This window comes from Volvox carteri (assembly GCF_000143455.1).
Source record: "Volvox carteri f. nagariensis unplaced genomic scaffold VOLCAscaffold_26, whole genome shotgun sequence".
Taxonomy (NCBI): domain Eukaryota; kingdom Viridiplantae; phylum Chlorophyta; class Chlorophyceae; order Chlamydomonadales; family Volvocaceae; genus Volvox; species Volvox carteri.
Genome location: NW_003307569.1, coordinates 144,367 through 168,355, shown reverse-complemented (window position 1 = coordinate 168,355; position 23,989 = coordinate 144,367). Strand labels below are relative to the sequence as shown.

General features: G+C 61.2%; 1 protein-coding gene across 1 annotated transcript; it reads left to right on the top strand.

The window, feature by feature from the left end:
• Positions 1-1,341: 1,341 nt before the first annotated feature.
• On the top strand, positions 1,342-23,381 carry VOLCADRAFT_117973 (transcription factor jumonji domain-containing protein; the record flags this gene model as incomplete). Its single annotated transcript, XM_002951877.1, has 22 exons — positions 1,342-1,361; positions 1,867-6,514; positions 6,890-10,570; positions 10,940-11,268; positions 11,733-11,991; positions 12,243-12,574; positions 13,034-13,376; positions 13,703-14,045; positions 14,498-14,633; positions 14,918-15,068; positions 15,238-15,374; positions 15,761-15,869; positions 16,321-16,413; positions 16,491-16,628; positions 17,438-17,781; positions 18,081-18,146; positions 18,560-18,614; positions 18,869-18,943; positions 19,711-19,806; positions 20,130-20,264; positions 20,655-21,063; positions 23,308-23,381. The coding sequence occupies 22 exons, from the start codon at positions 1,342-1,344 to the stop codon at positions 23,379-23,381; spliced, it is 11,973 nt and encodes a 3,990-aa protein (XP_002951923.1).
• Positions 23,382-23,989: the final 608 nt, after the last annotated feature.

Below are 23,989 nucleotides of genomic sequence, written 5' to 3'. Positions count from 1 at the left end.
GCTATATGGAGAGTGTGCTGCTGCTGCTGCTGCTGCTGCTGTAGGTGTTTGGTCAGTCTTCTCGTTGGACACAAACACAGAGAGGTGGAGAGACACAAAGGCGGATAGGGGCATGGTGGTGCTGAGAGCAGTAGTAAGCTGGCGCTCTGCTGCTAGTCAGCTATTACTGATCGATGTTACGACAGTTTAGCCGTGAGGTCGTACAACTATGTCATGAGAGAGTTATTTGGTGTTGTCGTACACGCGCGTGCCGTTTGATACATGCAGGCCCGTTTGGCACATGCAATAATGAGTAGCGTTCGGATTTATTCAGCAATCTATGTATCTGAATATTTCTTCAACTCGTTTTATCCTGTGGCTTGTTTTAGCGGCGTTGTGTTTGTCAGGAGGCTGCTTATCGCGAAGATTTAGTATTAAGGGTCGTTAATGACACGACGGATGGGGGAACCCTGTCGCTGTTGGTCGTGGAGACGACCTAAAATGTTTTGAACGCCAAGTATGGATTGTACGATGGGCTCCGCTTTCTTGGCCCAAAAGAGCGGAGGTCATCGTTGAAGATTGTTTTGCCAGGTGTGTTTTGCTGTCTGAGAATCTGGACATTTTTACTAAACTGTAATACGTATACGGCGCGCTTTCTTCCGGCGCTTTGCTGGGGTACCTGGGGTTGTAACGGTTGCTGCACCTACCGGTGTGTACGTCATACCTTTTTGTAAGGCAAAAGTCCTAAGAGCATGCGGTATCATGCGGAAACTCAAAACCCCGAGCTCGGTGTGGCTGCTTGTCCGTCTGCAATCACGCGCCTCGCGCTAGATGGTCTTCACTGTGCAATGAGCGCACGTCATTCAGAAGGTTACAGTACTACAACTGCAAATGTTTGCTTATATCATACCCATGCCCTCATCGCGCTTAGGTTGCGTGTTCGCTTGTCATTACACGATGCACTTGTTATGACAGTTGGAGGGGCAGTTGCAGTACGTTGAGCACCACCACCCCTAGCTTACTGTGATCACCGAAATCATGATTTCATCGCCTTGAAGCATCGTGCGCGAGTTTCAGGAATCTGTGGGCAAAAGGAAATGTGCCTGGACTGCTGCTACCATGTCAAAGCCGTACTTTACAAACTCTAAACGGGTTGCGGGCCTGAGCCTTGGAATTCGCCATAGCATCTATCATGCAAAGCTGCAATTTTTCTGTAACCTGACAACATAAAATTTATCTCAGCTGTCGCCGAAAACAAGCAGAGAAGATGGCAGCTATCTTTGCTTACTTCCGGCTCCTTTGCCAACTTAAAGTGGTCAGCAGTACGGTGATAAGCTATAGTTAGGCGCTGCTAGAATAAAGATGTCGGAAGCTCCTGAAAGGTGAGGCATTGCACACGAACGTAGTCGTCTCTCTTTTGCGTGGCATAATGTAGGACCTTTCACGCGATCGGTAAGCTAATAGAAATGCTACTTTCCCCCAAACATCCCGCTGGAATTTCATCGTCCGATTGCATAGCCTGTGAGTCCCCATGCTTTCCGCCTCCACCACCGCGGCACTGAAAACACAATCCAGGTACACGGGACGGGCCAAAGCCGAAGGCCGGCAGCGACGCCAAGGGGACCCGGACGGGCCCCGCCAGGACCGCCCCCGTCAGCAGTCCGACTCCAGGGGTGGCCGGTCCAGGTATTCATCTAGATCCAGATCCAAATCCAGGAGGCAGTTTCGCAGGAGCAGGAGTAGTAGCAGCAGCACAAGCAGCAGCACTAGCAGCAGCCGGCGCAGACGGCGCTCGGCTACAGGTGCCTGTGCCAAGGACATGGACCGAAGGCAACGTTACAGTCCAAGGCAAGGTGCCGGCCGTCGGGCTTCTGGCAACGGGTGCAGCACAGGCACGGAACGTGGCAGCACAGTGCCGTCACGCGCTGCGCATGATGGCGGACATCCGCGGCACATCGCACCGCCACCGTCACACAATGTCGGGCGAACGGGGGACACATCGCCGACACGCCGGCGCTCGCCGCTGTACAACATATCATCATCACAGCGGCGCTCAGCTCAGCGAGCAATTTTGCAGCGGCCAGATGTCGCCTACCGGCCGCCGCCGCCGCCGCCAGGGCCTTCCTTCCACATTCCGGCCGCCGGCAGCTCAGCGGAGCAGCGGCAGTCGCATCCACCACCGCGCACGGATACCCCTCACAAACCTTGGCGACTGAGCAGTGGCGGGGCCAACGTATTCCCGCAGCGCCACCCAGGGCACGCTGATATGGCGCCGCCGCCGCCGCCGGCGACCCAGCCGCAGGAGCAGGAGCAGCGGCGGCAGCAACAGCAAACTGGCGGCTATCGGTGTATCGACGACGGTCCCGGTGGATCCGCATCTGCGCCGCGACCGGAGCCCCTGACGATGTGCACTCACTCGTACAGCCGGGACGTTCAAAGACCCTCAGTTCCTCATACGTCGTCTTACCAACGTGAAGCGGCCGCACCTGCCGCAGCCCACTGGCGGCGGCTGCAGCCAACCCCGCAGCCGCAGCCCGCCCCACAGCCGCAGCCAACCCCGCAGCCGCAGCCCGCCCCACAGCCGCAGCCAACCCCGCAGCCGCAGCCCGCCCCACAGCCGCAGCCGCAGCCAACCCCGCAGCCGCAGCCAACCCCGCAGCCGCAGCCCGCCCCACAGCCGCAGCCGCAGCCAACCCCGCAGCCGCAGCCAACCCCGCAGCCGCAGCCCGCCCCACAGCCGCAGCCGCAGCCAACCCCGCAGCCGCAGCCAACCCCGCAGCCGCAGCCCGCCCCACAGCCGCAGCCGCAGCCAACCCCGCAGCCGCAGCCGGCCTCGTGTGTGGCCGCGGATGTCACTGCCCCTGGGGCTGCTACAGCTGGCGCGGATGCTAACGACGATGCGGCAGCTTGCGTCAATGCTGATGCCAATCCCCCAACGGTCCGTCCCAAACGTCTCCCACGAACTTTCCGTGTGGAACTGGGCCCGCCGCCGCCGCCGCCGCAGCAGCAGCTGGCCTCACCTCGGGTGCCATACACATTGGTAGCAACGGAAAAGAAGAAGAAGAAAAAGAATCCGGCCGCTGCTGCAACGGCGGTGGCGGGGTCGCCGTGTACCGCACCGGTTCCGGACACGCGCGCTGCTTCTATAAGGGCTGGTGACAGGCCGCTAGAAGGCGAGCGAAAAGCAGTACGGGATGAACGACCTCGTGCTGGATCTGAATCTGGATCTAGACCTCCTGAGTTCGTCGTGCAGCAGCAGCATGTTCACCCAGGGGCCTCATCCCCGTCGGCGGCGGCAGAGCGAGGCCGGCGGCGGCGGTACGGTGAGGGGGTGGAGCCGGAGCCTAGGTCAGGCCCAGGGGCAGGTGGCGGCGGCTCTTCATCCATGGCATTACCTGATTCGTGTGCTGGCGACGCCAGCTTAGGCCCTGGCCCTGCAAACGATACCGCTACTGCTGCTGCTGCTGCTTTTATCGGCTCGGCTCTTCCTCTTGACGATGCGAGCGCGGTGGGGACTGGCGGACCGGCGGGAGTGCCGTCTCTAGGGTCGAGTCCTGCAGCAGCAGCAACGGCAGCGGCGCCTGCAGCAGCAGCGGCAGCGGCGCCTGCAGCAGCAGCGGCAGCGGCGCCTGCAGCAGCAGCGGCAGCGGCGCCTGCAGCAGCAGCGGCAGCGGCGCCTGCAGCAGCAGCGGCAGCGGCGCCTGCAGCAGCAGCGGCAGCGGCGCCTGCAGCAGCAGCGGCAGCGGCGCCTGCAGCAGCAGCAGCGGCAGCGGCGCCTGCAGCAGCAGCGGCAGCGGCGCCTGCAGCAGCAGCAGCGGCAGCGGCGCCGGCAGCAGCAGCAACGGCGCCGGCAGTATCCTTTCCTGGTGCAGATTTCGACGCTCAGTATCCGTTGCAGGGAGCGACTGTGGCGGAGGCGCCGACTTCTACAACCACTGCTGCCGCTGCTACTGCCCGATCTAGACGGCTGGCGTCGGTGGCAGTGGTGGTCACGGCGGGGTTTCCCCCTGCACGCGGGGAGCCTCAGCCGCCGCCGTTGCCGCTACCACCACAGCCGCCACACGCGCAGGCTGCGACAGTGGCGCCCGTCACTTTGTTGCCCGGCGGTACTGTCGACAAGATGGGAGCGGATGGAGGCGGCGGCAATAGGGCCCGCAATGAGGTGGAGAGCTCGTCTCGTGTTTCAGCCCCGTTTACCCCTTGCCCAGCAGGAGCAGTAGCAGCTCCGGCAGTAGCAGCTCCGGCAGCTCCCGCAGGAGCATCAGCAGCACTAGCAGTAGCACCGGAATCTGTATCAGCAGCACCTGGCACTGCACAAGCCGCAGTGGCAGCAGCAGAAGCGGAAATACTGGGCGAAGGTGTGAGGTACCCGGTCATGGGATCCACCGGCACAGCGGCTACAGCCACATCTGACTTGCAGCAAAAAGGGGCGGCGGCGGTTCTTGCATCGGCGGATCAGGAGCTGGCGGCAGCCGTACCCCCGCCGTCGCCGTCGCCGTGCGTTACAGCCGCAGGACGAGATACGGCGATGGATGCGGCGGCGGCGGCGGCGGCGGTTGCGACCGTACCGGCTGAGGAGCAAACACGTAATCCGGAGGCTTTAGCAGCAGCAGCGGCGGCGGCGGCTGTTGTACCAGGACCGTCTATTGCGACAGAAGCGGCAGAACCAGCGTTGAACATAGCGGGTACGACAGGAGAAGCGCTGCGGAAGCCAGCGGAGGCTGTTGGCCGTGAAGGTAGTACGGAAGTAGGCCGCAGCGACGGCGGACCTGTCGACGGCTTGGCGGCGGAGGCCAGCGGCTTCGTGGTTCCGGCGGTGCCGCTGCCGCCGCCACCGCTGCCGGCCAAGGGCACTGCAAAGTCCGACGCGGCGGTCGCTAGTCTGTTGTATACGACCGCCGCCGCGGATGGAAAGGCAGCGAGTGTGGCTGCTGCGGCGGCGGAAAGTACCTTTGATGCGGCGGCTATGGAGCCTTGTGGCACGACTGCAGCCGCAACCCATGGCAGCGACATGGCTGCTACAGCCACTGGCGGCGGCGGCGTATGGCAGCCTCGGGGTAAATACCTAGCTCCATCAGCGCCGTCCGCCACAGCCGCCGCCGCCGCCACCGCTGCACCGGGGCTGGCGGCGGCGGCGGCGGTGACGCGGCAGCGGTCTACCGCCGCTACTTCTCGGAGCGACAGAGGTGACGGCAGTGGCGGCGGCGGTGGAATTCAGGGGCTGGGCTGTAGCATCACTCGTAGAGATCGCTCCCGTCGGAATTTGGCTTCGGCTCCACCGAGGGCGACGGCAGCGGCGTCGTGGCCGAAAACCTTCCTCCTTCTGGACGCGTACGACAGCCTGGAAGGCAGCGAAAACGCAGGCGGCAGCGGGCAGGAGGGGCCCGCTGCGCCTTTGCAGGCCGCCGGCGCAACCGCACATGCTGATGCCGTACAGGGAAATGACGGCGTGGCGGCCTCGTGTGTACAGCACTGTACAATACCGGTGTATGTGCAAGCCCTCACTCCCCGTCCGACAGGCATGGGACAAGAGAAGCGATTCGATGGCGATATGAGTGCGACTATCCAGCGAGTTCCGTCGGAGACGGCGCCAGTGGCGGCGGCGCCGCGGTGCGACCATGGGCCCCAGGCGGCGGCGGTAGCAACACCGCCGCCACTGCCACCGCCGTCACGGCAGCAGCAGGAGGCGGCATCTTTGGAGGCCGCAGGCAGGAGTGTTTCGTCGGGAGTCCATGCATTGCCGACGGCACCAGCCGCTACTTCGGCATCAGGGCGAACGGTGACCGCGGCGGCAGCGCCGGTTGCGGATGCCGTACAGCCATCTCTTCCGCCGCAGGTGCCAACTCATTCCGGAGGTCGCGGACAGAAGCGGCGTCACAACGCCAGCGGCAGCTTCGTGGGTACGGAAGTAACCGGTGACGGCGGTGCAGTGGCGGGTGGTGCTGGGTCAACGCCGCAGCGGAGGCGGATGGACGGCACTGCCGCCGCCGCCGCCGCCGAAGCGGCGGCAGCGGCGCCAGGTCTACCTAAGTCGCCACGGCTACCCGCTACCCGCGGTCGGCAGCCAAAAGGGCAGCAGCATGGAGCGGCGGAGGCATACGACGGCGAGGACGCTGACGGCCGTGGCACCGGCCGCCGCCGTCATGCACACGGAGGTAGGGAGTCGCGGGCAGTGGAACCGTCGCCTGTAGGTTTCCGTACTTCTGATCTGGGGTCGAGGAGCCGCCGCCGCGGCAGCGGCGGCGGCAGTGGCGGCGGCAGCGCCATCGCCGCCGGCCCTGCGTCCAGCGACGCTGCTGTTGTCGCTGCTGGAACGGACCCGTCCGCGGCCCCGTCACAGCTGCAGTCTTCCCACCCCCATCATCCCCGACACCCTCAGCAGCACCAGCAGCTCAACGCAGGAGGGGGGGAGTCGTGTCCTCGGGACAAGTCCCAAAGGCCGTTGGGGAGCCGGCCGCGACTGGGCATCGAGACGCAGCTTCTCAGGGAGCTGTACGGCGAGCTGCCCAAGCCGGGTCATGTCGTACGTGTGCAGGTAAGCCGTGAGTGCTGCTGCTGATGGTGATGATGACGACGACGTCCACAATAGTGTCGTGTTCTTCATTGTATACCCCCGCGGCAGCCGTACAGCAATGTACGACCGGAAGCAGAACCGCCCCGAAATCCACACGCATGCATGCCGTGCTATATCCGCTGTCGGGGTTAGACACACACATTTTCGCGTCCCACTCGCGTATTTTACGCCTTCGTTCACTTCACCCCTACATCCTCCAGTGTAGGGTTTCATTACACTAAAACCCTGACGTGGTTCTTTATTGTTCCTTGCATGATAGGATTTCACGGGCCCCCCCGCCGACCCGCCCCCTCAAAACACACACACACACTTTCCCCCGCTTTTCCCCACACGCAGGTTGAGCTGGACGGCACGGAGGTGTGTACCTTGGAGGCGGAGTTCTCCGGACGGCCCTGCAGCAAGGCCGGCTACATCAGCGGAGACGCGCTGGAGGACCTGGCGGCGAACAGGTTCATGCTGGGCTGGTCTCGGCCGACGACGACTCCGGGCCGCGACCGCGACGGCGACCGGGCGCAGGAACCTGCGGACATAAAGCTGAAACTCGGCTCGTGGCCGGCAGCGGCGGAAGCGCAGGCGGAGGCGCCTGACGGCGGCGCCGCCGCTGCTGCTGCCGCCGCCGTCACCGCGGATGTATGTCCTGTGGCGGCGCTTGACGGGTTCACTGTGGGGGTTGTACAGGTGGGTGCGGTGGACGGGGGTGACGACGGTGAGCTCCAAGGCCGCCGTACTTCCACCCGACTGAAGATGCAGCGCCAGGGGCAGTCACAGCCGCAGAAACGCACTCAGAAAGAGTCTAAAAAAGATATGGATGCCGGTGTTGCCGCACCTGCCGCCGCTGGCATTGCTGCCGCCGTCGCAGAGGCAAACACGTTGGCGGTTGGGGTAGCCGTTTCCGCCAACCGCCGGCCGTTGGGAGTCTCGCGGGAGAACGCGTCCTCAGAGGCGGATGTTCTTCAGGAGGTGGCAGCGCGTACGGAAACCGTACGACGGCGGGAGTACGGCGGGCTGTCGTATGCTGTAGCCGCCACCACGCCGCCGCCGCCACCTGAGCGGCAGTTAGACGAGGGGGAGGCTCCCGACCGGGCGCCGCCATTGACGACCCAGCAGCAGCAGCCACAGCAGCAGCCACAGCAGCAGCCACAGCAGCCACAGCAATCACAGCAATCACAGCAGCCACAGCAGCAGCCACAGCAGCCACAGCAGCCACAGCAGCCACAGCAGCAGCCACAGCAGCCACAGCAATCACAGCAGCCACAGCAGCAGCCACAGCAGCCACAGCAGCAGCAGCCACAGCAGCCACAGCAGCAGCAGCCACAGCAGCCACAGCAGCAGCAGCCACAGCAGCAGCAGCAGCGGGACCTGGATCACTTGCATCATCCCCAGTGCCAGACCGGGCCTCTGCCCGCACCCCTGCCGCCGCATGCCCCGCAGCACTCAGCCCCTGCTATCCGGCCTCCGCCGCAGCACTCCCGGCTGCAGACACATCCAGGCGCTACAGCCGCCCTCGAGCCCACGAGGGGGCCCGCTGCTGCCGGTGGGAGGGAAGACGCGACGGGAGGAAAGGAAGGCGCTGCCGCCGGAGCGGCAGCAGCAGCAGCTGTAGCAGCTGTAGCAGCAGGAGGAGAAGGACAGGGAGGCGAGAGAGCCGGGACCACCATTGGTACCATTGCTACAGCTCCCCATGCTGCTGTTGCTACTGCTACTGCTACTGCTGCTGGCGGAGATAACCTGGCACATGCAGTTGGAGTGACGGCGACAGCAGCAGCGGCCGAGGGGGGTTCCGAGGCCGCGTCAACACGCGGGATCGCGACGGAGCCGCTCACTGACCCATGGGTTGATCCTTCCGGCAATGGCCACATCGTGGCCGTGCAGCACATTAGCCGGTTTCCGCCCTCCGCCGCCGCTGGTTTTGGCTTCATCTCCGCCAGCGCATTCACAATAGGGTCACAGCAGGAGAACGTTGGCGGCTGTGCTGGTGATGATCTCAGCCCAACGGCGGTGGCGGCGGCTGCGGGAGCCGCTGCCGTACAGAGAGAGCATTCCCCTGACGACATCGACGCCGCCGCCAACGCGGGATCTCTCAGTGTTGCTCTTGTTGCAGTCCCGACGGAGCTGCCCGCATCCGCGGGGCCGGCGGCGGCGGCAGTGGCGGCGGCAGGAGCGGAGATGTCAGAAGCAATAGCAGGATCAGGAGCGCTAGCGCCGCCGTACGCACCGCCGTACATACCGCCGTACATGTCGCCGTCTACAGTTCTGGAATTCCTGGAAAGCGCCGCTAGGGAGTTGCGCGCCGCGATGGACCCCACCGACCTGGAATTGGGTTTGGCAGGAAGGCTGGCGATTCAGGCGCTGTACGCGCCGCTAGTCAGGCGGGCGGCCCAGGCTCAGGCCAGCGACCCGGCGGCAGCGGCGGCGGCGGCGGCGGCTGGGGCTGTGGCTTGGGGCTGCAGCCGGGCCCCTGGTGTTTACAGTGTACCGCAGCTACCGCCGCAACCTCAACTGCTGATACAGCCTGCGGAGGCCTTGCACGCTCAGCAGCAGCTACAACCGCAGCAGCAGCAGCAGCAAGAGGTGAGTCTCCAAGCTGGGACACTTGTGACGCGTCTTCCGGATGCAGGCGCGTCCACCTCCACGGCCGCCAGGACTGCCCCGGCCCCAAGACCCGCTGCAGCGGCTGCTACTGCCACCGCCGCGGCCGCCTCTGCCAGGACTGGTAGCGCTACTGGTATTGCTACGGCTGGTACTGCTACTGGCACTGCTGCGGGGGCCGCGGCTCCTGCTGCGGCGGAGGCAGTGGCAGTGGCGACGTCCCTCGACGCGGCGGCTCCAGAACCAGGCCCTGGCTTGCGCCGGGGTATGCAGGCACCGGCTCCGGAACCAGAGCTAGCTATGGCTCCGGAGCCAGGTCCTAGTTTTCTTCAGGACTTGGACTTTGCGAGTCTGCAGGCACTAGCTCCGGAACCGGCCGAGGTGGCGGGTGGACCTAGGGGTGCTGAGCCGTCCTTGGAAACGGAGGACGCCGCTGCCGCCCTGACGCTGGCGACGTCTGCTGTACCGTATCCCGCGTCGACGGGGCCCGCTCCGCTGCTGCTGCCGCCGCCGCTGCCGCCGCCGGCTGATCGTACGGCTTCTGCTGGGCTCCCTCAGGCAATATTCCCTCGGAACAGCAGCCACGTGTCGGCATCTGCCGCTACGCGTGCTACTGCTGCCGTACCAGTCGCCGCCGGTGCTTCTGCTGGTGCTGCTGCCGTTGCCGCGGGCGTCAGCGCCGGCACTATCGCACGGCAGCAGAGGGCGTCGCAACCGCAGCGGCGGCCTTCTGCAACGGGGCGAGGGGTGGCGGAGGCGGAGGTGGCCTCCGCTGCCGTCATCGTCGTCGCCGCCACAACCCGCAAGGCCGCCACTGCCACTGCCGGAGGTGCAGACGCGAAGCCTGATCTGCCGCCGCCGCTACCACTGCCACCGCGCCCAGCACAGTCGCAGCAGCAGCAGCAGCAGCAGCAGCAGCAGCAGCAGCAGCAGCAACCAGTTGGGAGGCAAGCCTCCCGCCGGGCTGCCGCTACGAGGGCGTCTGCCAAAATTACCAAAGCCGCTGCGGAGCCCAGCGATATCAGTAGCGACATCAATAGCAGTACGGACGGTGGTAGTTGCCGCAGTGGCGGCGGTGACATGGCGTCGGACCGCAAGAAGCCGCTGCTGCCACCGCAACCGTTGCCGTCGCGGCGGCGGCAGCTGCCGCCGTTGCTGCCGCCGCCGTCGCCAGTTGCGACGGAGAGGCCATCCAAGCGGCGACGGCAAAGCGATGCTGGCGGAGCTGACGCCCCGTACGCCGCCTTGGCGGACCAGGGCCACGTTCACCATCGTCTGCAGCCCCCACAGCAGCCCCCACAGCAGCCCCCACAGCAGCCCCCATGCCATGAGGATGTCGTCCTAGGTCCGCATCATCGCAGAGCCCGAATCGTGCTGGAGGGCGGGTGGTCCTACCCGCTCTTTACGGGGGGACCTCTGTACAACCAGGTGTGTGTGGCTGCATGTACGTATGTACGTATGTGCATGTATGCATGTATGTATGTGTTTTATTTAGGGGGAAGGGGGGGCGGAAGCAGGGAAAGCAGGGGGATCTCGTGTGCACTGCAAGAAGAAAAACGTGTGAGAACTAAACCAACACCTCCCCCCCCCCCAATATACACTCCCAGCGGGACAGGCGACCCCGATTCCGACCCCAATCTCGATCCTCCCCACCTCCTTTCCCTAAGAAAACACCGCCTATCCCTCCCCCTCCTCCTCCCCCTCCTCCTCCTCTTGTTGCTGCCGTTGTTGTGTAGGGATCTCATCTCTCACTCTACACCTCCCCCCTCACCTCAACCCCGCCCTCACCCCTCGCAGGACGGCGAGCTGTACGTTCCCGACGCGCCTCTTCGCCTTGGACAGCGGTTCAAAGGGCAAGCGCGTAAAGTCTACCTCTTCTTTGCCACCACCTTGACCTCCATGGCAGCAGCAACAGCAGCGTCAACAGCAGCGCAACAGCAACAGGGACCGCAAGACCAACTACAACCGTCGCAACCGCCGCAACCGCCACTGCAGCTGCCGGCCCTTCCCCCCCTGGAGCCGCCCCAGTTACTTGCGCTATCCGTCACCAAGTACTGCCACAGCTGCGAGAGCAGCTTCCTCACGGTCCATTGCGAGTGGTGTGGTCGGAGAACTGTTTGCGAACGGTGGGTGTCAGTTAGCGTCGTTGGTGGTTAATCAGCTGGTCGGTTGGTGTTGTGTGTGTGTGTGTATGGGGTAGTTGTTCTGTAGATTTGTTCAGTGTATTATTCAGAGGAATTGATCTGAGGACCTCCATCCGCTCAACTATTGACACCTCAACATCCTTTCAGGCTTTGGAGGCTTTGGACTTTTGTGCAGTTCGTTTTCTCTTTGCTCTTCGTGCATCATCGTATGAGATTCCACACACACATACACACATACACACGCACACGCACAGCATTCCCGCACTTAAGTTTTCCCCCTTCCCTCGGCCCCCCCTTCAGGTCCTGACTTTGTGCGTATCGGCACACGCGGTCCTTTGCTTCTCGCACATAACCCCACCTCCCCACCTGTTTAAACCCTAAAACTCTAAAACCCTCCCACCCCCTCACCCAACCCCCGCCTCCCCACCCCCCTGCCACCCAACGAGTAGTTGCCACCGCGACAAGTACCCGAGCTTCAGTTATTGGGAGCTGATCCACAAGTGCCCCAAGTGCCGGGGCATTTGTGTCTGCCGAAGGTGCACCAGTTGGAACTACTACCCCTACCACAACCACCACCATCACCACAATCACACGCAGGAGCAACAACAACTTCAGCGGCTAACAAAACCCCAGCAACAGCAACAGCAGCAACAGCAGCAGCCGAACCGCCTTTATCGAAATGATGTTAGCTGGGAGGCGCGAATGGTGGGTGCAAGTGCGAATGTGTTTGTGAAGTATGTGGGCAAGTAAAACCCTAAGAGAGGGAGAGTGTTTTCCTCGAGGGTCCCGATTTCATTCCGTTTTCCCAATTCGGGCCCCGGGGCCCCCACCCCCCTTGCTAGCTGTGAGCCTTGTACTCCGAAACGATGTCTGCTTCATGTCCCCCTGCTTTCACTCGCTCACTCACATCAGACTGCTCTTCTCCCACACCCAGCCCCCCACCCACCCACCCCCAGGACATGGCGGAACACGCCCTCCGGTATATCACGGGTACGGGTGCGGGTACGGAAAAGGGTACTACTGGACCAGCAACAGAGCCCGGTGGTGGCGGTGGCGGTGGCGGTGGCGGCGCAGGTGCTGCGGGTGGAGGCGGTGGCGGTGTGTTGGGGGCCTACCTGGCGTCTGAGCGCGGGGAGCTGCTGTACCGGCGAGCTGCTTCGCTGCGGTCGCGGCTTGAGGGGGGGCAGAAGGTGGAGGAGGAGGAGGAGGAGGAGGTGAAAGTCGTGCAGACGCGACACGAGCGCATATTGTGCGACCTTTGCGCTACGTCTCTCCCGGCCATGCACAGGTAAAGGGGTGCTAGGCAGGGGGAGGGGGGGGCCGACGAACCACTGGCGAAAGGAAGGGGGGTTGTCGACGCAAGGGTCGGGAGAGCAGACACAGCCCAAGTCGTCGCGGCTGGTCTTATGTCCCCTCCCGCCCCCCCCCCCCCCCGACTCAGGCTCAGGCTCTGCCAAAACACGACGCAGCCGCTCAGCAGCATCTCCATCCGTTCGGGGGGTTGGCGCCGTGACAGTGAAAACACGATGGGGCCTCTCAAGTCCGATGTATGTATGTATGTGTGTATGTATGTATCTACCCCGCCACTAGACCTGTGTCAACCTCTTGCACCACGATGTACCCCCGTGCCCACCGCACTTCAATTTGTCCATACTTCCGCCCTGGCCCCCTTTGAAAAGCACCCCCCACTCCTTCCCTCCCACCCTCCCCCCTCCCTCTCTCCCCCTCCCTCCCCCCTCCCTTCCAGTTTCTGTTCCGCTTGTCAGAAGGAGTACTGCCTTAGCTGCTGTCGGGAACTGCGACTACAACAACACCCGATTCAACTTAAGCAGCAACAGCAACAGCGGAGGCGGCTTTTACAGCAGCAGCAGCTTCAGCACCAGCACCAGGGCCAGAGTGTTGGAGGTGGCGGTAGTAGTGGTGGTGTCTCCGTTCCTTCTTGTCCCGCTCCTGCCGCGGCCCCCCCTCCCCCGGTGCTGTCACCTCCCCCGCCACCGCTTCGTTGCCCGGTGCCGGGATGTGGCCAGGTGACCCTGCTGCGGACCTACCTCTCTCCCGCCATGCACCGGGTGCTGGAGAGGATACACCAGGTGAGATGTGTCTGTATGTAATACATACATACATACTATGTATGCGTGTGTTTATCCTCCTCCCCCCCCACACACACTCTCCTTTCCCCCCATCTTCCCTCACCCCAACCCCCCACGAGCCCCGAGATACCACAGGGCCACAGACTTGAGTTCGGCTCCTCGGTCGGCTCCTCACGCTCCCTCGCCCCGGGCTCCGGGCTTCATATACCTCACTTCATATTCCCGTCAGTCAACTCGAACCTCCAACATTCTTCAACACATACATACGCACACACGCACATACACACAAGCCCGCACGCACCATTCCCGGTGCCCCTTCCCCTCAGGAGTACGGCACCAAGGCTGCCGCCGCCGGTCCCTCCCTGGCGCCTTCCTTCTGGGACCCCCATATGGTGGTGGTTTCGGAGGCGGCTCTCCGCCCCTCCCAGTTTGGTGGGGCGGAACCTGCCCGGCGGGCGATCGAGGCGGCGCAGGCTGGCAGAGAGACCATGCAGAGGCGGCTGAGTGGAATTCCGCTGGGAACAGCGGATCCAGTGACCCACGGGGCGGTGGGGCTGCTAGGCCAGGATGGAGGGCTGGCCCAGGGGGAAAGTGGAGTGACCCGTGGGTCGGCAAAGGGCGCTTGTGGTGGCACTGATGCGGACGTGGATGACCCGGTCGTTGCTGCGGGTGGGTGGGTGGGTGGGGAGGTTTTGGGTTTTTTCGGGTGGGGTCTTGGGGTTTCCCCTTGGAACGTGAGGGTGAGCAACATCGGGGAGGGTGTTGGGTGGGTGGGTGGGGAGGGGAAGGAGAAGAGAGGTAAACTGCCATCAAGGTCTTATCGTTGTGTTTTTTTTTCTGCGGGAGTGCCGTACAACTGAGGCGACGTGAAAGAATTTGTGATTTGGGCTCTCAAGGTCAAGCCTGGTCATCCTTTTTGATTTTTACCTCCTTCCCCCCTCCGCCAACCTAAATCCCATTCCACAACACCCCACCGTCGCTCGCATCCCAACTAATTCGTACACGTTCGGTTGGTCTCCGGTTGGTTCGGTTGTTGTTTCCTGGACCCCACCGAATCCCAACCAACTGCCAAAACCCACATTTACCCCCTGCGCCCCAACACCTCTCACTCCCCATCCCAGGCATCATGCCGTACCGGGGCCCCGGTCAGCCTCTGCCCCCCGGTCACGTGGCGGCGTGGGGCCGGTACGTACTGCCGCAGGAGGATGTACGACTGGCTTCCGTACGGCCGCACGACGGACCTGACCAAACACCGCGGTGAGCGAGGCTCTCTCTTCCCCCCTCATTTCCCCCACAACAGCTTCTTTTAATTTGCTTCCAATTCGCTTCCAACCTTCCGATCTTCGATTTTTAAAAGCTTTTCAATACCTCCGTATGTCTGTATGTCTGTACGCCTGCTTGCTCCTCAACTCCTGCCCCTCCTCCTCCCGGTTTACACCCCAAAGGAAACCCCTCCGACCGCGGGGTTTCCCCGCCTCCTAATACCCTCCATCTCATGTACGACAAAACACACACGTACACATACACATTTCCCCCCGCAGGCACATTTTCACACCCTCCGCTGCGGATCTACACCCCCGCAGCCACCGTTTCGTGCCGTACGCCCTGCTGTTCCAGCAGCGGTGGCGGCAGCGCGAACCCGTGGTGGTGCGGGGCTGTGCGGGGCCCGACCCCGAAATATGGAAACCCGAGGTACGGGAGTACGACAATGCAATTCACGTAGTAGTGGTGCGGGTGCCCATGCCGGGTTCTAATTTCTCTTTCCCCCCCTCCCCTTGCCAATTCTCCCCCGTTCTTTAATACACACACGTCTACCTCCCCTCCCTCCCCCTCCCATGCATACACACGCACTCGCATGCAGAACTTCCGTCGTGCCGTACGTGAAGGCCTGAAATCGGCCTCGTCGGAGAGCCCTCGGAAGGCGGCCGGAAGGAGAGCACCCGGGGGGGATGGAGGAGGGAGAGGTGGCAGGGGCGGCGGTAGGGGCAGAGGCGGCGGGTGAGTGTGTGCTTCGGTAGAGTGGAGTGAGTGCGATAATGAATAACCCTAAGATGCTTCTCGTCTGTGCGTCTGTTTGTCTGTACGTCTGCATATCCATTTACCTGTCCAGATGTATTCTGTTTGTATGTCTGTACGTCTGTTTATATGTCGGTAAGCATGGTCGTCGCCCATTCGGCAGTCTCACTCAGTTGGCCCCCTCGGACACCCCGGGGGGTGGGGGGAAAGTGGCGCGATGGAGCAAAACCCACACGTCCCTAACGGGGCCGCTCTCCTGGACGCGGCTTTAGGATTGCTCTCGAAACCCTGTGCGGGTGGATGTGCGGATTTTTTTCCTTACACCCGCCTCCCGTACACTCTTGCGTCCCGTACACCCACCTCGGCAGCGGTCTTGATGGTGGTAGAAGAGGTGGTCTTCAAGTCATCGATTGCGCCGACCGATTCCAGTTAGTGGAGGATATGGACGAGGCCACCTTTTTCAAGTTGTACGACAAAGTACGGCAAGAAGGGGGGGTTAGGGAATGGGTTGGGGAAGTTAAGAGGCAATGAGATTGGAATGAGGATCAAGACACGCACAAGGAGGAGGACGGGGAGGGAGAGGGAGAGGGAGAGGGAGAGGGGAATTTATGAGGATGATGTGAAGATATTATTCTTGTTATCTGCGGGCGTCAAAATGACTGTACTTCTGCCGTGAAATGAAGCCGGGTAAAATACAGTAATGTATTGTAACGTAACGGCCGTACACATCTAACTGTCATAGTTACGGTGCACCCGGTGCCCGCACGCGTATTGCGGTGCAAGTCGCGTGTTTGTGTTTTTCGTGCCTTTTCAAGTATTCATTTTACCCCTGCTCTCCCCTCCAAAACCCCGGTGGTCCCCACAATAACAACAACGGTAACAACAACGGTAACAACAACGGTAACAACAACGGCAACAACAATAACAGCCGTACGATGAGGAGGATCAGCCCCAGATGCTGAAGCTGAAGGACTACCCGCCTGCCGCCAACTTCCACAGCGTACTGCCCAAGCATTACGAGGTACGTGACACCTAGAAGCAGTACGTGACAGTGCGTGGCAGTACGTGCCGTACATGTGCCCCCCTTTTCCCCTCCAGGACTTCGTGGCCTCCCTCCCCCTTCCCTGGATGACCCGCCCGGACGAGGCCCCCCTCAACCTGGCCACGTGGCTGGCTCCCGGAGCAATGCCCACAGACTTGGGACCGAAGGCCTACATCGCCTTCGGGACGGCGGAGGTGCGGCTGGGCGTGTGTGCGTGAATATATGTATGTATGTGCGTGTGTATGTGTATGTGTATTGCATGCGTGATGAAAATCACAGAGCGTTTTAATGGCCGGATGGGGGTTGGGGTGGGGGTTGGGGGTGAGTCAGAGGTCGTGTGGGTTTCGGTGAGGCCCACTAAGGAGGGCGGCACCCGCACCACCACCACCGCCGGCGGCGGCGGCGGCGGCGGCGGCGGCGCCAGCTGCAGTGGTGCAGTACTGCCGTTGGGAAGCTGTCCGCTGTGTTTCCTCTCCTCCCCCCTGTCTCACATCATACTTGCGAGCTGACCAGGAACTAAGTTGAGGCGCCGTTGATCCGCTAGATTTGGTTGGATGCTGGTGGTGAGTTCCTGAACCCAACGAATACATTCTGAAATCGGATGGGGTGAATGGATTAGGGTGCCCATCTCGCAGGGGAGAGCAGGGACTGCCTTGGGAAAGGGGGCCGCTGGTGAAGCTTAACCACCCTGTAACAACATACATACTTCCCCAACCGGCCCCCCGCACATGTGTTTGTCAGCCTGCACAGCGGGCTCTCTTTCCTCTTGAAGGAAAACGCGGGGGGGTGCACGCCGTCGGTCGAGCAGGAGGGGATAGTGGCCTCACGCCCCTCTCACCCCCCACAAGGAGGAGAGTGCTTTGTCAGTCGTTATCGTTGGGGTACGGCTGGGTGTCCCTGGCCAGCGTCAGGCCCGGATCGATACACGTAACAAATACACCATCGGACACTCTTTCCCCCCTTTCTTCCCTCCCCCTCACCCCCGCCCCCTGCTCCCCATCAGGAGTGTACGGCGGCCCGGGAACGCGACTCCGTTACCAAACTGCACATGGACATGACGGATGCCGTCAACGTCCTCAACCACGTACGGCAACAGCAGCAACAGCAGCAGCAGCAGAAGCCCCCATCGGTGGAGGCGGGGGCAGCGTTGGCGGGGGCAGAAGCTGCCAACAACCACAACTACAACTACAACCATAACTACAACCGAACCGGTTGCCGCGGTGCGGGTGGTTGTGGCGGCGGTGGCGGAGGCGATGGCGGCGCACGTCCTGGCCCGCCGTGTGGGGGTCCCGTGCGGCCCCCGGTGCTTGGAGCTCGGTGCGGTAGCGACCTGCCGCAGCTGCCTGGGTGCGCTGGAGGGGGGGGAAAGTGGCGGCGGGGGGGGGGGGGTGTTTAGGGATATTTGTGTTAATAATGCATTTAGTGTTGTGTTGGTGTATTGTATAACATATAATTTACAAATTTAATATATCAAAAAATCCCCAAAATTGCTTTGGGGGTTTTATTACCCCCCTTGCTTTGGGGGTATTTTTACTGCCCCCCCCCTCCCCATGCCTCCTCCTTTTCCCCTCTTGCCTCGCGCGCCTTTCCCTACTGGTACGGGTACTCCGCCCGTCGGTGGTGGGTCGGTGGTGTCGTACACACAGGTACGGCGGTGCAGGTGCGGTGTGGGACATCTGGGCACCTGGCCGTGAGACGGAGGCGCTGCGGAGGTGAGCGTGTGCGTGTGTTTTGTGTGTTTTGTGTTTTTTTGTGTATGTGTCTGTGTACACGGGTATGTGTTTTATTGGGGATGGGGGAGTTGGGGATGTTAAGAGAGTTAGGGTCCGAATCGTTGTTAAGAGAGTTTGTTCCTTGACCTCCTCCTCCTGCTGCTGCTGCCCGCCTATGAACCTGTCCTCCCCCATTGCTGCCCACTCGCTACCGGTTGGTAACTTCTTACAATTTTCTCAGTACCCGTCTATTCCTGGAGTACCCGTCTATCCCTTCTATTCGCTTCATTCGTCTGTGGTTCGTCTACACACACACACATACACATACACACACTCTGCGAAGACCAACCTTCCCCCCTTTCCCCCTCCCCCCCCCAATACCCAACTCCTACCAACGTCCCCGATTCTTACAGATACCTAACCGACCATTGTACGGAATTCGTACACATGGGGGAGGCCATTGTGGATGTAAGTGGGAGTGCCGAGCTTGTACGGTGTTGTAAAGCTTTGCATCCTTGTACGTCCGTGTAGGACATCGTATTAAGGTGTGTGACGGCTTGCCTTAAGTACGGCAGTTCTGGGACCCCAATTTACAAACACACACATTGCAATAACCCCCTAACCTGTTTTTCCCCCCTGCTCCTTCCCATCTTTTACAAACACATACATAAATTATATACATACATACATGCATACATGCACGACAACACACGCATCGTCAGGTAGAGGATGCGATATTCGACCAGACCTTCTTCGTGCCCCGAAACCACCGTGACAAACTCTGTGAGGAGTACCGGGTAAGACGGGGGGTGTTACTGGGTTTTAAAACGGGGTTTTTATTGAGTTTTAAAACGGGTTTTAAGTTGGGTCTGGCTGGTTTAGCGGTTTTGCTTTTTGTTTCAAAAATTTAAAATTTCCAACCTACCGCTGTCCCCCCCGCTATAGAGGCCGGCAACTCCACACTCCAACCCGTTCAAGCCCCAATCCTTAAGAACCTTTTTTCGGTTCTTTTTCCCCCACGTCCAAACCCCTACCCCCCATCACACACACACCCTACTACCACCTAGAGCTACACACACACCACGCATGACGTTGCCTCCGGAGCGAGAGCGCTTCTCGCACACCACAGGGCGGTAGTAAGCGTACGGCGGTAGTAGCGTACGGCGGTAGTAGCGGCAAACTTTAGCCACACAGCCCCAGAGCTGTGGTACATAACAACACGGCAAACAAATGTCGGTAGTGACGTCATTAGGGTGTATTTGCTTTGTGGACCCTCCAACAGCAGTAGCAGCAGCGGCAGCAGTTCGCAACTTTAAACCTGTCTCAGGCGGCAGCTGTTGTTGTTTTCCCGCTTGATCTTGATATGCAACGTGTGATGAAGTGTTGTTCCCCGCAGTTCCTCTTTTTCCCACCTACACAAAACCCTTCTCTGCGGGGGGCCCCCCCTCCCCCCTCCCCCCCTGGTAACCCCCTTCCCGCCCCCCACTTGCCCGGTATTTGCTCCATTCGCCAGTGGTTCGTCTTACCCCCCCCCGCCCCCCCCCGTCTTCTCCCCCCGTTCCAGGTCGCCGGCTGGCACTTCGAGCAGTACGAGCACGAGGCGGTGTTCATTCCCGCCGGGTGCCCTCACCAAGTCAGGAACCTCACGAGTTGCATCAAAGTGAGTACGACAAGAGTACGGCAACGAGAGCGAGGGGTAGCTGCTGCTGCTGCTGCTGTTATCTGGGATGTTTGTGTGTGTGGGGGGAGGTTTCACTCTTTTGTGGTCAGGTGGTTAGGTGGTCGGGGGGGAGGAGGAGATGGACTGGTTTCCCCTCTCCCCGCCAACCCCGTTCTTCGTAGGCAGTTTATTCGGTTGCCTCTTGCTGCAATCCCCCCGTTTTCCCTCTTTCTCCTCCCCGTCCCGTACGCTTCATGCTTATGATTCACCCCCTTCCTCCCACCCCCACCCCCACCCCGTTCATCTCTCCGCTTGTCGTGCAGACCGCCGTGGACTTCATGTCCCCGGAGGCGGTGGAGGAGAGCCTGGCGATGGTGGGTCGGTTGCGGAGAGTGCACCGCGAGCCGCTCCGCGAGGGCTACCACCCGGCGGGGGACCGCAACTGCGACCGATTGCAGGTGGGAAGGGGGGGGGAGGGGGAGAAGGGGGGGAGGGAGGGGGGGGGAGGAAGGGGGGGAGGCGGGGAAAGGGGAGGAAAAGGAGGGTTTGCCAGTGTACAGGTCTGTGTTTGTAAGGGTATGTGCGTCTGTATGGGTGGGAGGTGTGTCGTAGCTACTAGAGCAGCGGTGCGGCGCATGACCCGTCAACTCCACATTAGCAGCGCAGCGGCCCCCTCCCCGCCCTCTCCATCATGCTTAGATCCCAACTGATAACCGCCCTCCTCTACAGCGTTTCCCCTAATTAATTCCCCCTCCCTTTTCTCCCCGCCCCTCCTTCCCCCCGCTACTCCCCCGCCACCCCCGCCACTCCCCCGCCACCCCCCGCCACCCCACCCGGGGGTACCCCAGGGTTTACTCATTGTGCTGAGTGCGGCTGTGGAGAACTACCGGCTGCTGCGCCCGGGTAGCTACTGCTGCGAACCCGCCGAACAGCACCCAACAGGGGCACCGTCTTGTACGACAGCGGCGGCGGTGGCGGCGGCCGCTGTGAAGGCGCCATGCAGGGCCCCTGCAGCCAACACCCCCGGCCCCGCGTGCACTCCCGGCGGAGGTCCCACGCGGGGTGGCGACGGGGAGGTGAAGGTCGTGAAGGCGAAGGCGACGGCCGCGAAGGTGGAAACGGAGGCGGAGGAGGGGGAGGAGGAGGGGGAGGAGAGTGGGGAAGAGAGTGAGGAAGAGGAGGAGAGCGAGGAGGAGGGGGAGCCGCTATTCGGTCCGGGGCAAAGGAAGCGGCCTAGGCCCGGGGGCCGCGGCGGAGGTAGGGGTAGGGGTAGGGGTAGGGGCAGGGGTAGGAGGGGAGGCGGGGGGCCAGCACACGGGGGCCGTGGCGGGCGAGGTGGGGCTGTTCGGGTTTAGCCTCTTAGCGGATTTAGGGGGTTGGGGGTGGATGGGGTGGGGAGGGAGGGAGGGAGGGACCTCAGGGGCGGTGGCGGCGGCGGCGGCGGTGGCGGCGGCGGTGGCGGAAGGATCTGACTGACTTCAGGATCTTGAACTCCGTTTTAAGGGGGGCGGGCTCTACGCCTCCACATCACAATCTCCCTGGGGTGACTTACCTATAAGAGTCGTTTGCTGTTCTTTGGTAAGTTGGTTAGTTTATTAGTTTCAGATTCTGCCGAAACTGTCGTTTATTTGCATCACGGGCGGTATCCGTACATTCTGGTACCAGCATAAGAGAGCACTGTGTGGCGCATACATGTACTGTTTTTGGACGTATTCTTGTTCAATAACAATTCAATAAAAAATATTCTTCTTCTTTTATCTGTGCATTTGTGCTTATGTGTGTGTATATATTACATACGTTGCCTGGGCTGACGCTGGCCTACTGGGGCGTACTGCCCAGCCCCAGCCCCAACGAACAAGACGGCCGAAGCACGCCCTCCCCTCGACAGGGACGGGAAGGGGCCCCTCCTGCTCGACACACAGCTTGAACCGCCGGATACCTAGCAAGGGCTTACACAGCGTGAGAGTGTGTATGTATGTCTGTGTGTTGTGATGATCTGGTGGCCCCGAGGAGATGTCGAAAAGGGGTGAGGCGTGTTTGTGTGTGTTTTTGTCCTCTAGGTCGCCTCCCCCCCTCATGGCACAATGAAATTTGGGGTGAGGAGGGCTCTCACGAATATACAACCTCCGCCCCCACACACACATACACATATATACATACATACATACATACATACACGCGCACACGGGGTACTCAGGGGAGGTGGGAGCGGGACCCAAAAGGCCCGAAGCACTTTGTTGTACGTGGTGTACTGTTTTGTACGGCACGGCAGTTTTGCGTGATGGTGATGGTGATGATGATGGTGATGGTAATGGTAATGATGGTGATAGTGGTGGTGGTAATGGTGCTGGGGGTTGCTCGTGTCGTCGTGGTCCAACAGAAATCATCATGGACGTACACCTCCGCGTTCCGAGGACTTAACCAGATAGAGCTACAATTTTGTGTTGACGATGCTGACATGTACGGCAGGGCTGTCGTACTGTTAACCCCCGGAGCACCCAGCTGCGAGTCTCAGCTCGTGTCTCTGCAGGCCTTGGCCCTCTGCCTCGATCTGCGTTTGCAGACGGTGACGGCCATATCGGCTGCTGCTGCTGCTGCTGGTGTGCTTAATGGATCATTTGAAAATGCTGTGTGCGTGTGCTGGCCCAGCTCGATTTGGCGTGCACCCATTTGGCGATGAAATGTATGTAACTGCTCTCTTGCACGTTACGCAGGCGCCGCATGGGGCTCCCCGGCGTTTCTTGCGATGCCGCCTGGGCACCTCCGGGGGCTCCACTGCGAGGCTCCTGCCAACTACCTGCCAGTAGAGAGCTGTATGCCGCCCTACTTGAGCGTCTCAGACAGATGATGCCGCCTACTTTCCAACCGGCCAGCCGAAGATGAGCCTTCTTTTCAAGGCAACAGGCTAGGCCTGACTCTGTGTGCCGGACCTTGATGTCGTAAGGAAACATTGCATGTCCTTACCCGATGACTTCTCGCTGGGCCCAAAATGAGATAAATTCTGCCGTTTGGCATAGGCCGCTCATGGTTTCTTCCTGCGCGCCAAGGTTATCTCCGACATTCCTTCGCGCCGCACTTAGCAGCGGGCGGACATTGGCAGCGGTTCACCCAATCGCACTGCCTCCCCTGTGGCCCCTGGGGCCCCTACCAAAACCCTGTGCAACTGAGATGCACACCTCCGGTTCAATGCGGCCGCTGCTGCGGCGGCGGCTTGCTTTCCGAAAGCAAGCACAGCCTTCTGCAGCCCTACTGACATGCACTCCTTGCTTCCCTCATCGGACCACGGCCGCGGCTATTAGTGCACAGCCTTTCTCACGCCCTTGTCTACATGTTCGGTTCGGTGGGCTGCCGCGGCAGGCTCTCTTGGAGCAGGAACAGGCTTTTGCTGCCGCCGGACATGCATCCGTGTCTCACTGACTGACAACCGACTGCGGTCGCGGATTTCCTTGAGTGCGGCGCCTCTCTGAGTGTGCGGCCACCACCACCACCACCTACGTTCAGCTGAGGCGCCTCGAGTCCCGTGTGCCTCCGTGGCAGCAGGCTCCCTAGGCAAGTTGCCTTCCGCAGCCGCCTGACATGCATTCGTGCGTCTTTTAATGGACGGCCTCGGCATCTAGTCGCCGTACATTTGCAATGGCTGTCATGCGCTCCTGGCTGGGTTTAGCTGGTTGACGTCAACGCATGAAAACTGCGTCCTACATTCGAGGCGGAGGCATATCGTTTTTCTTCGACGCCATAACCAAAAACTCCTTTTATAATTTGCCTTCGACTAAGGACGGTTCATGCGAGGGCATCGTAAAACGGGTCGGAGCGGTTACATTCTATTTTGCTGGTCGCAGTACACGTCGTTGATTTCGGCGAACGAGGCTCCCCTCCTTCGCTTGGCCTCAAGCGGCTTCACCGAAACTCTGAAATGGCACATGGGCTACGCAGCCCCTGTTGTTGCAGCCAGTACCGCCAGCCAAACCAGGACCGAACACAGCTTGGTGCACATGTACTGCATGACCGCCTGGGGCCATCATTGTACGACAGACCAGCGCCACGACTGCCAACCTTTGATCTCTCTCTCCCGAAAATACAAGCACACACACACACACACCGCACAAGCACGCACACGTACAATACAAAACACATGCACGCGCTAAGTTGCCCTCATGCGCCATCCTCCGCACCTTCCTTCACG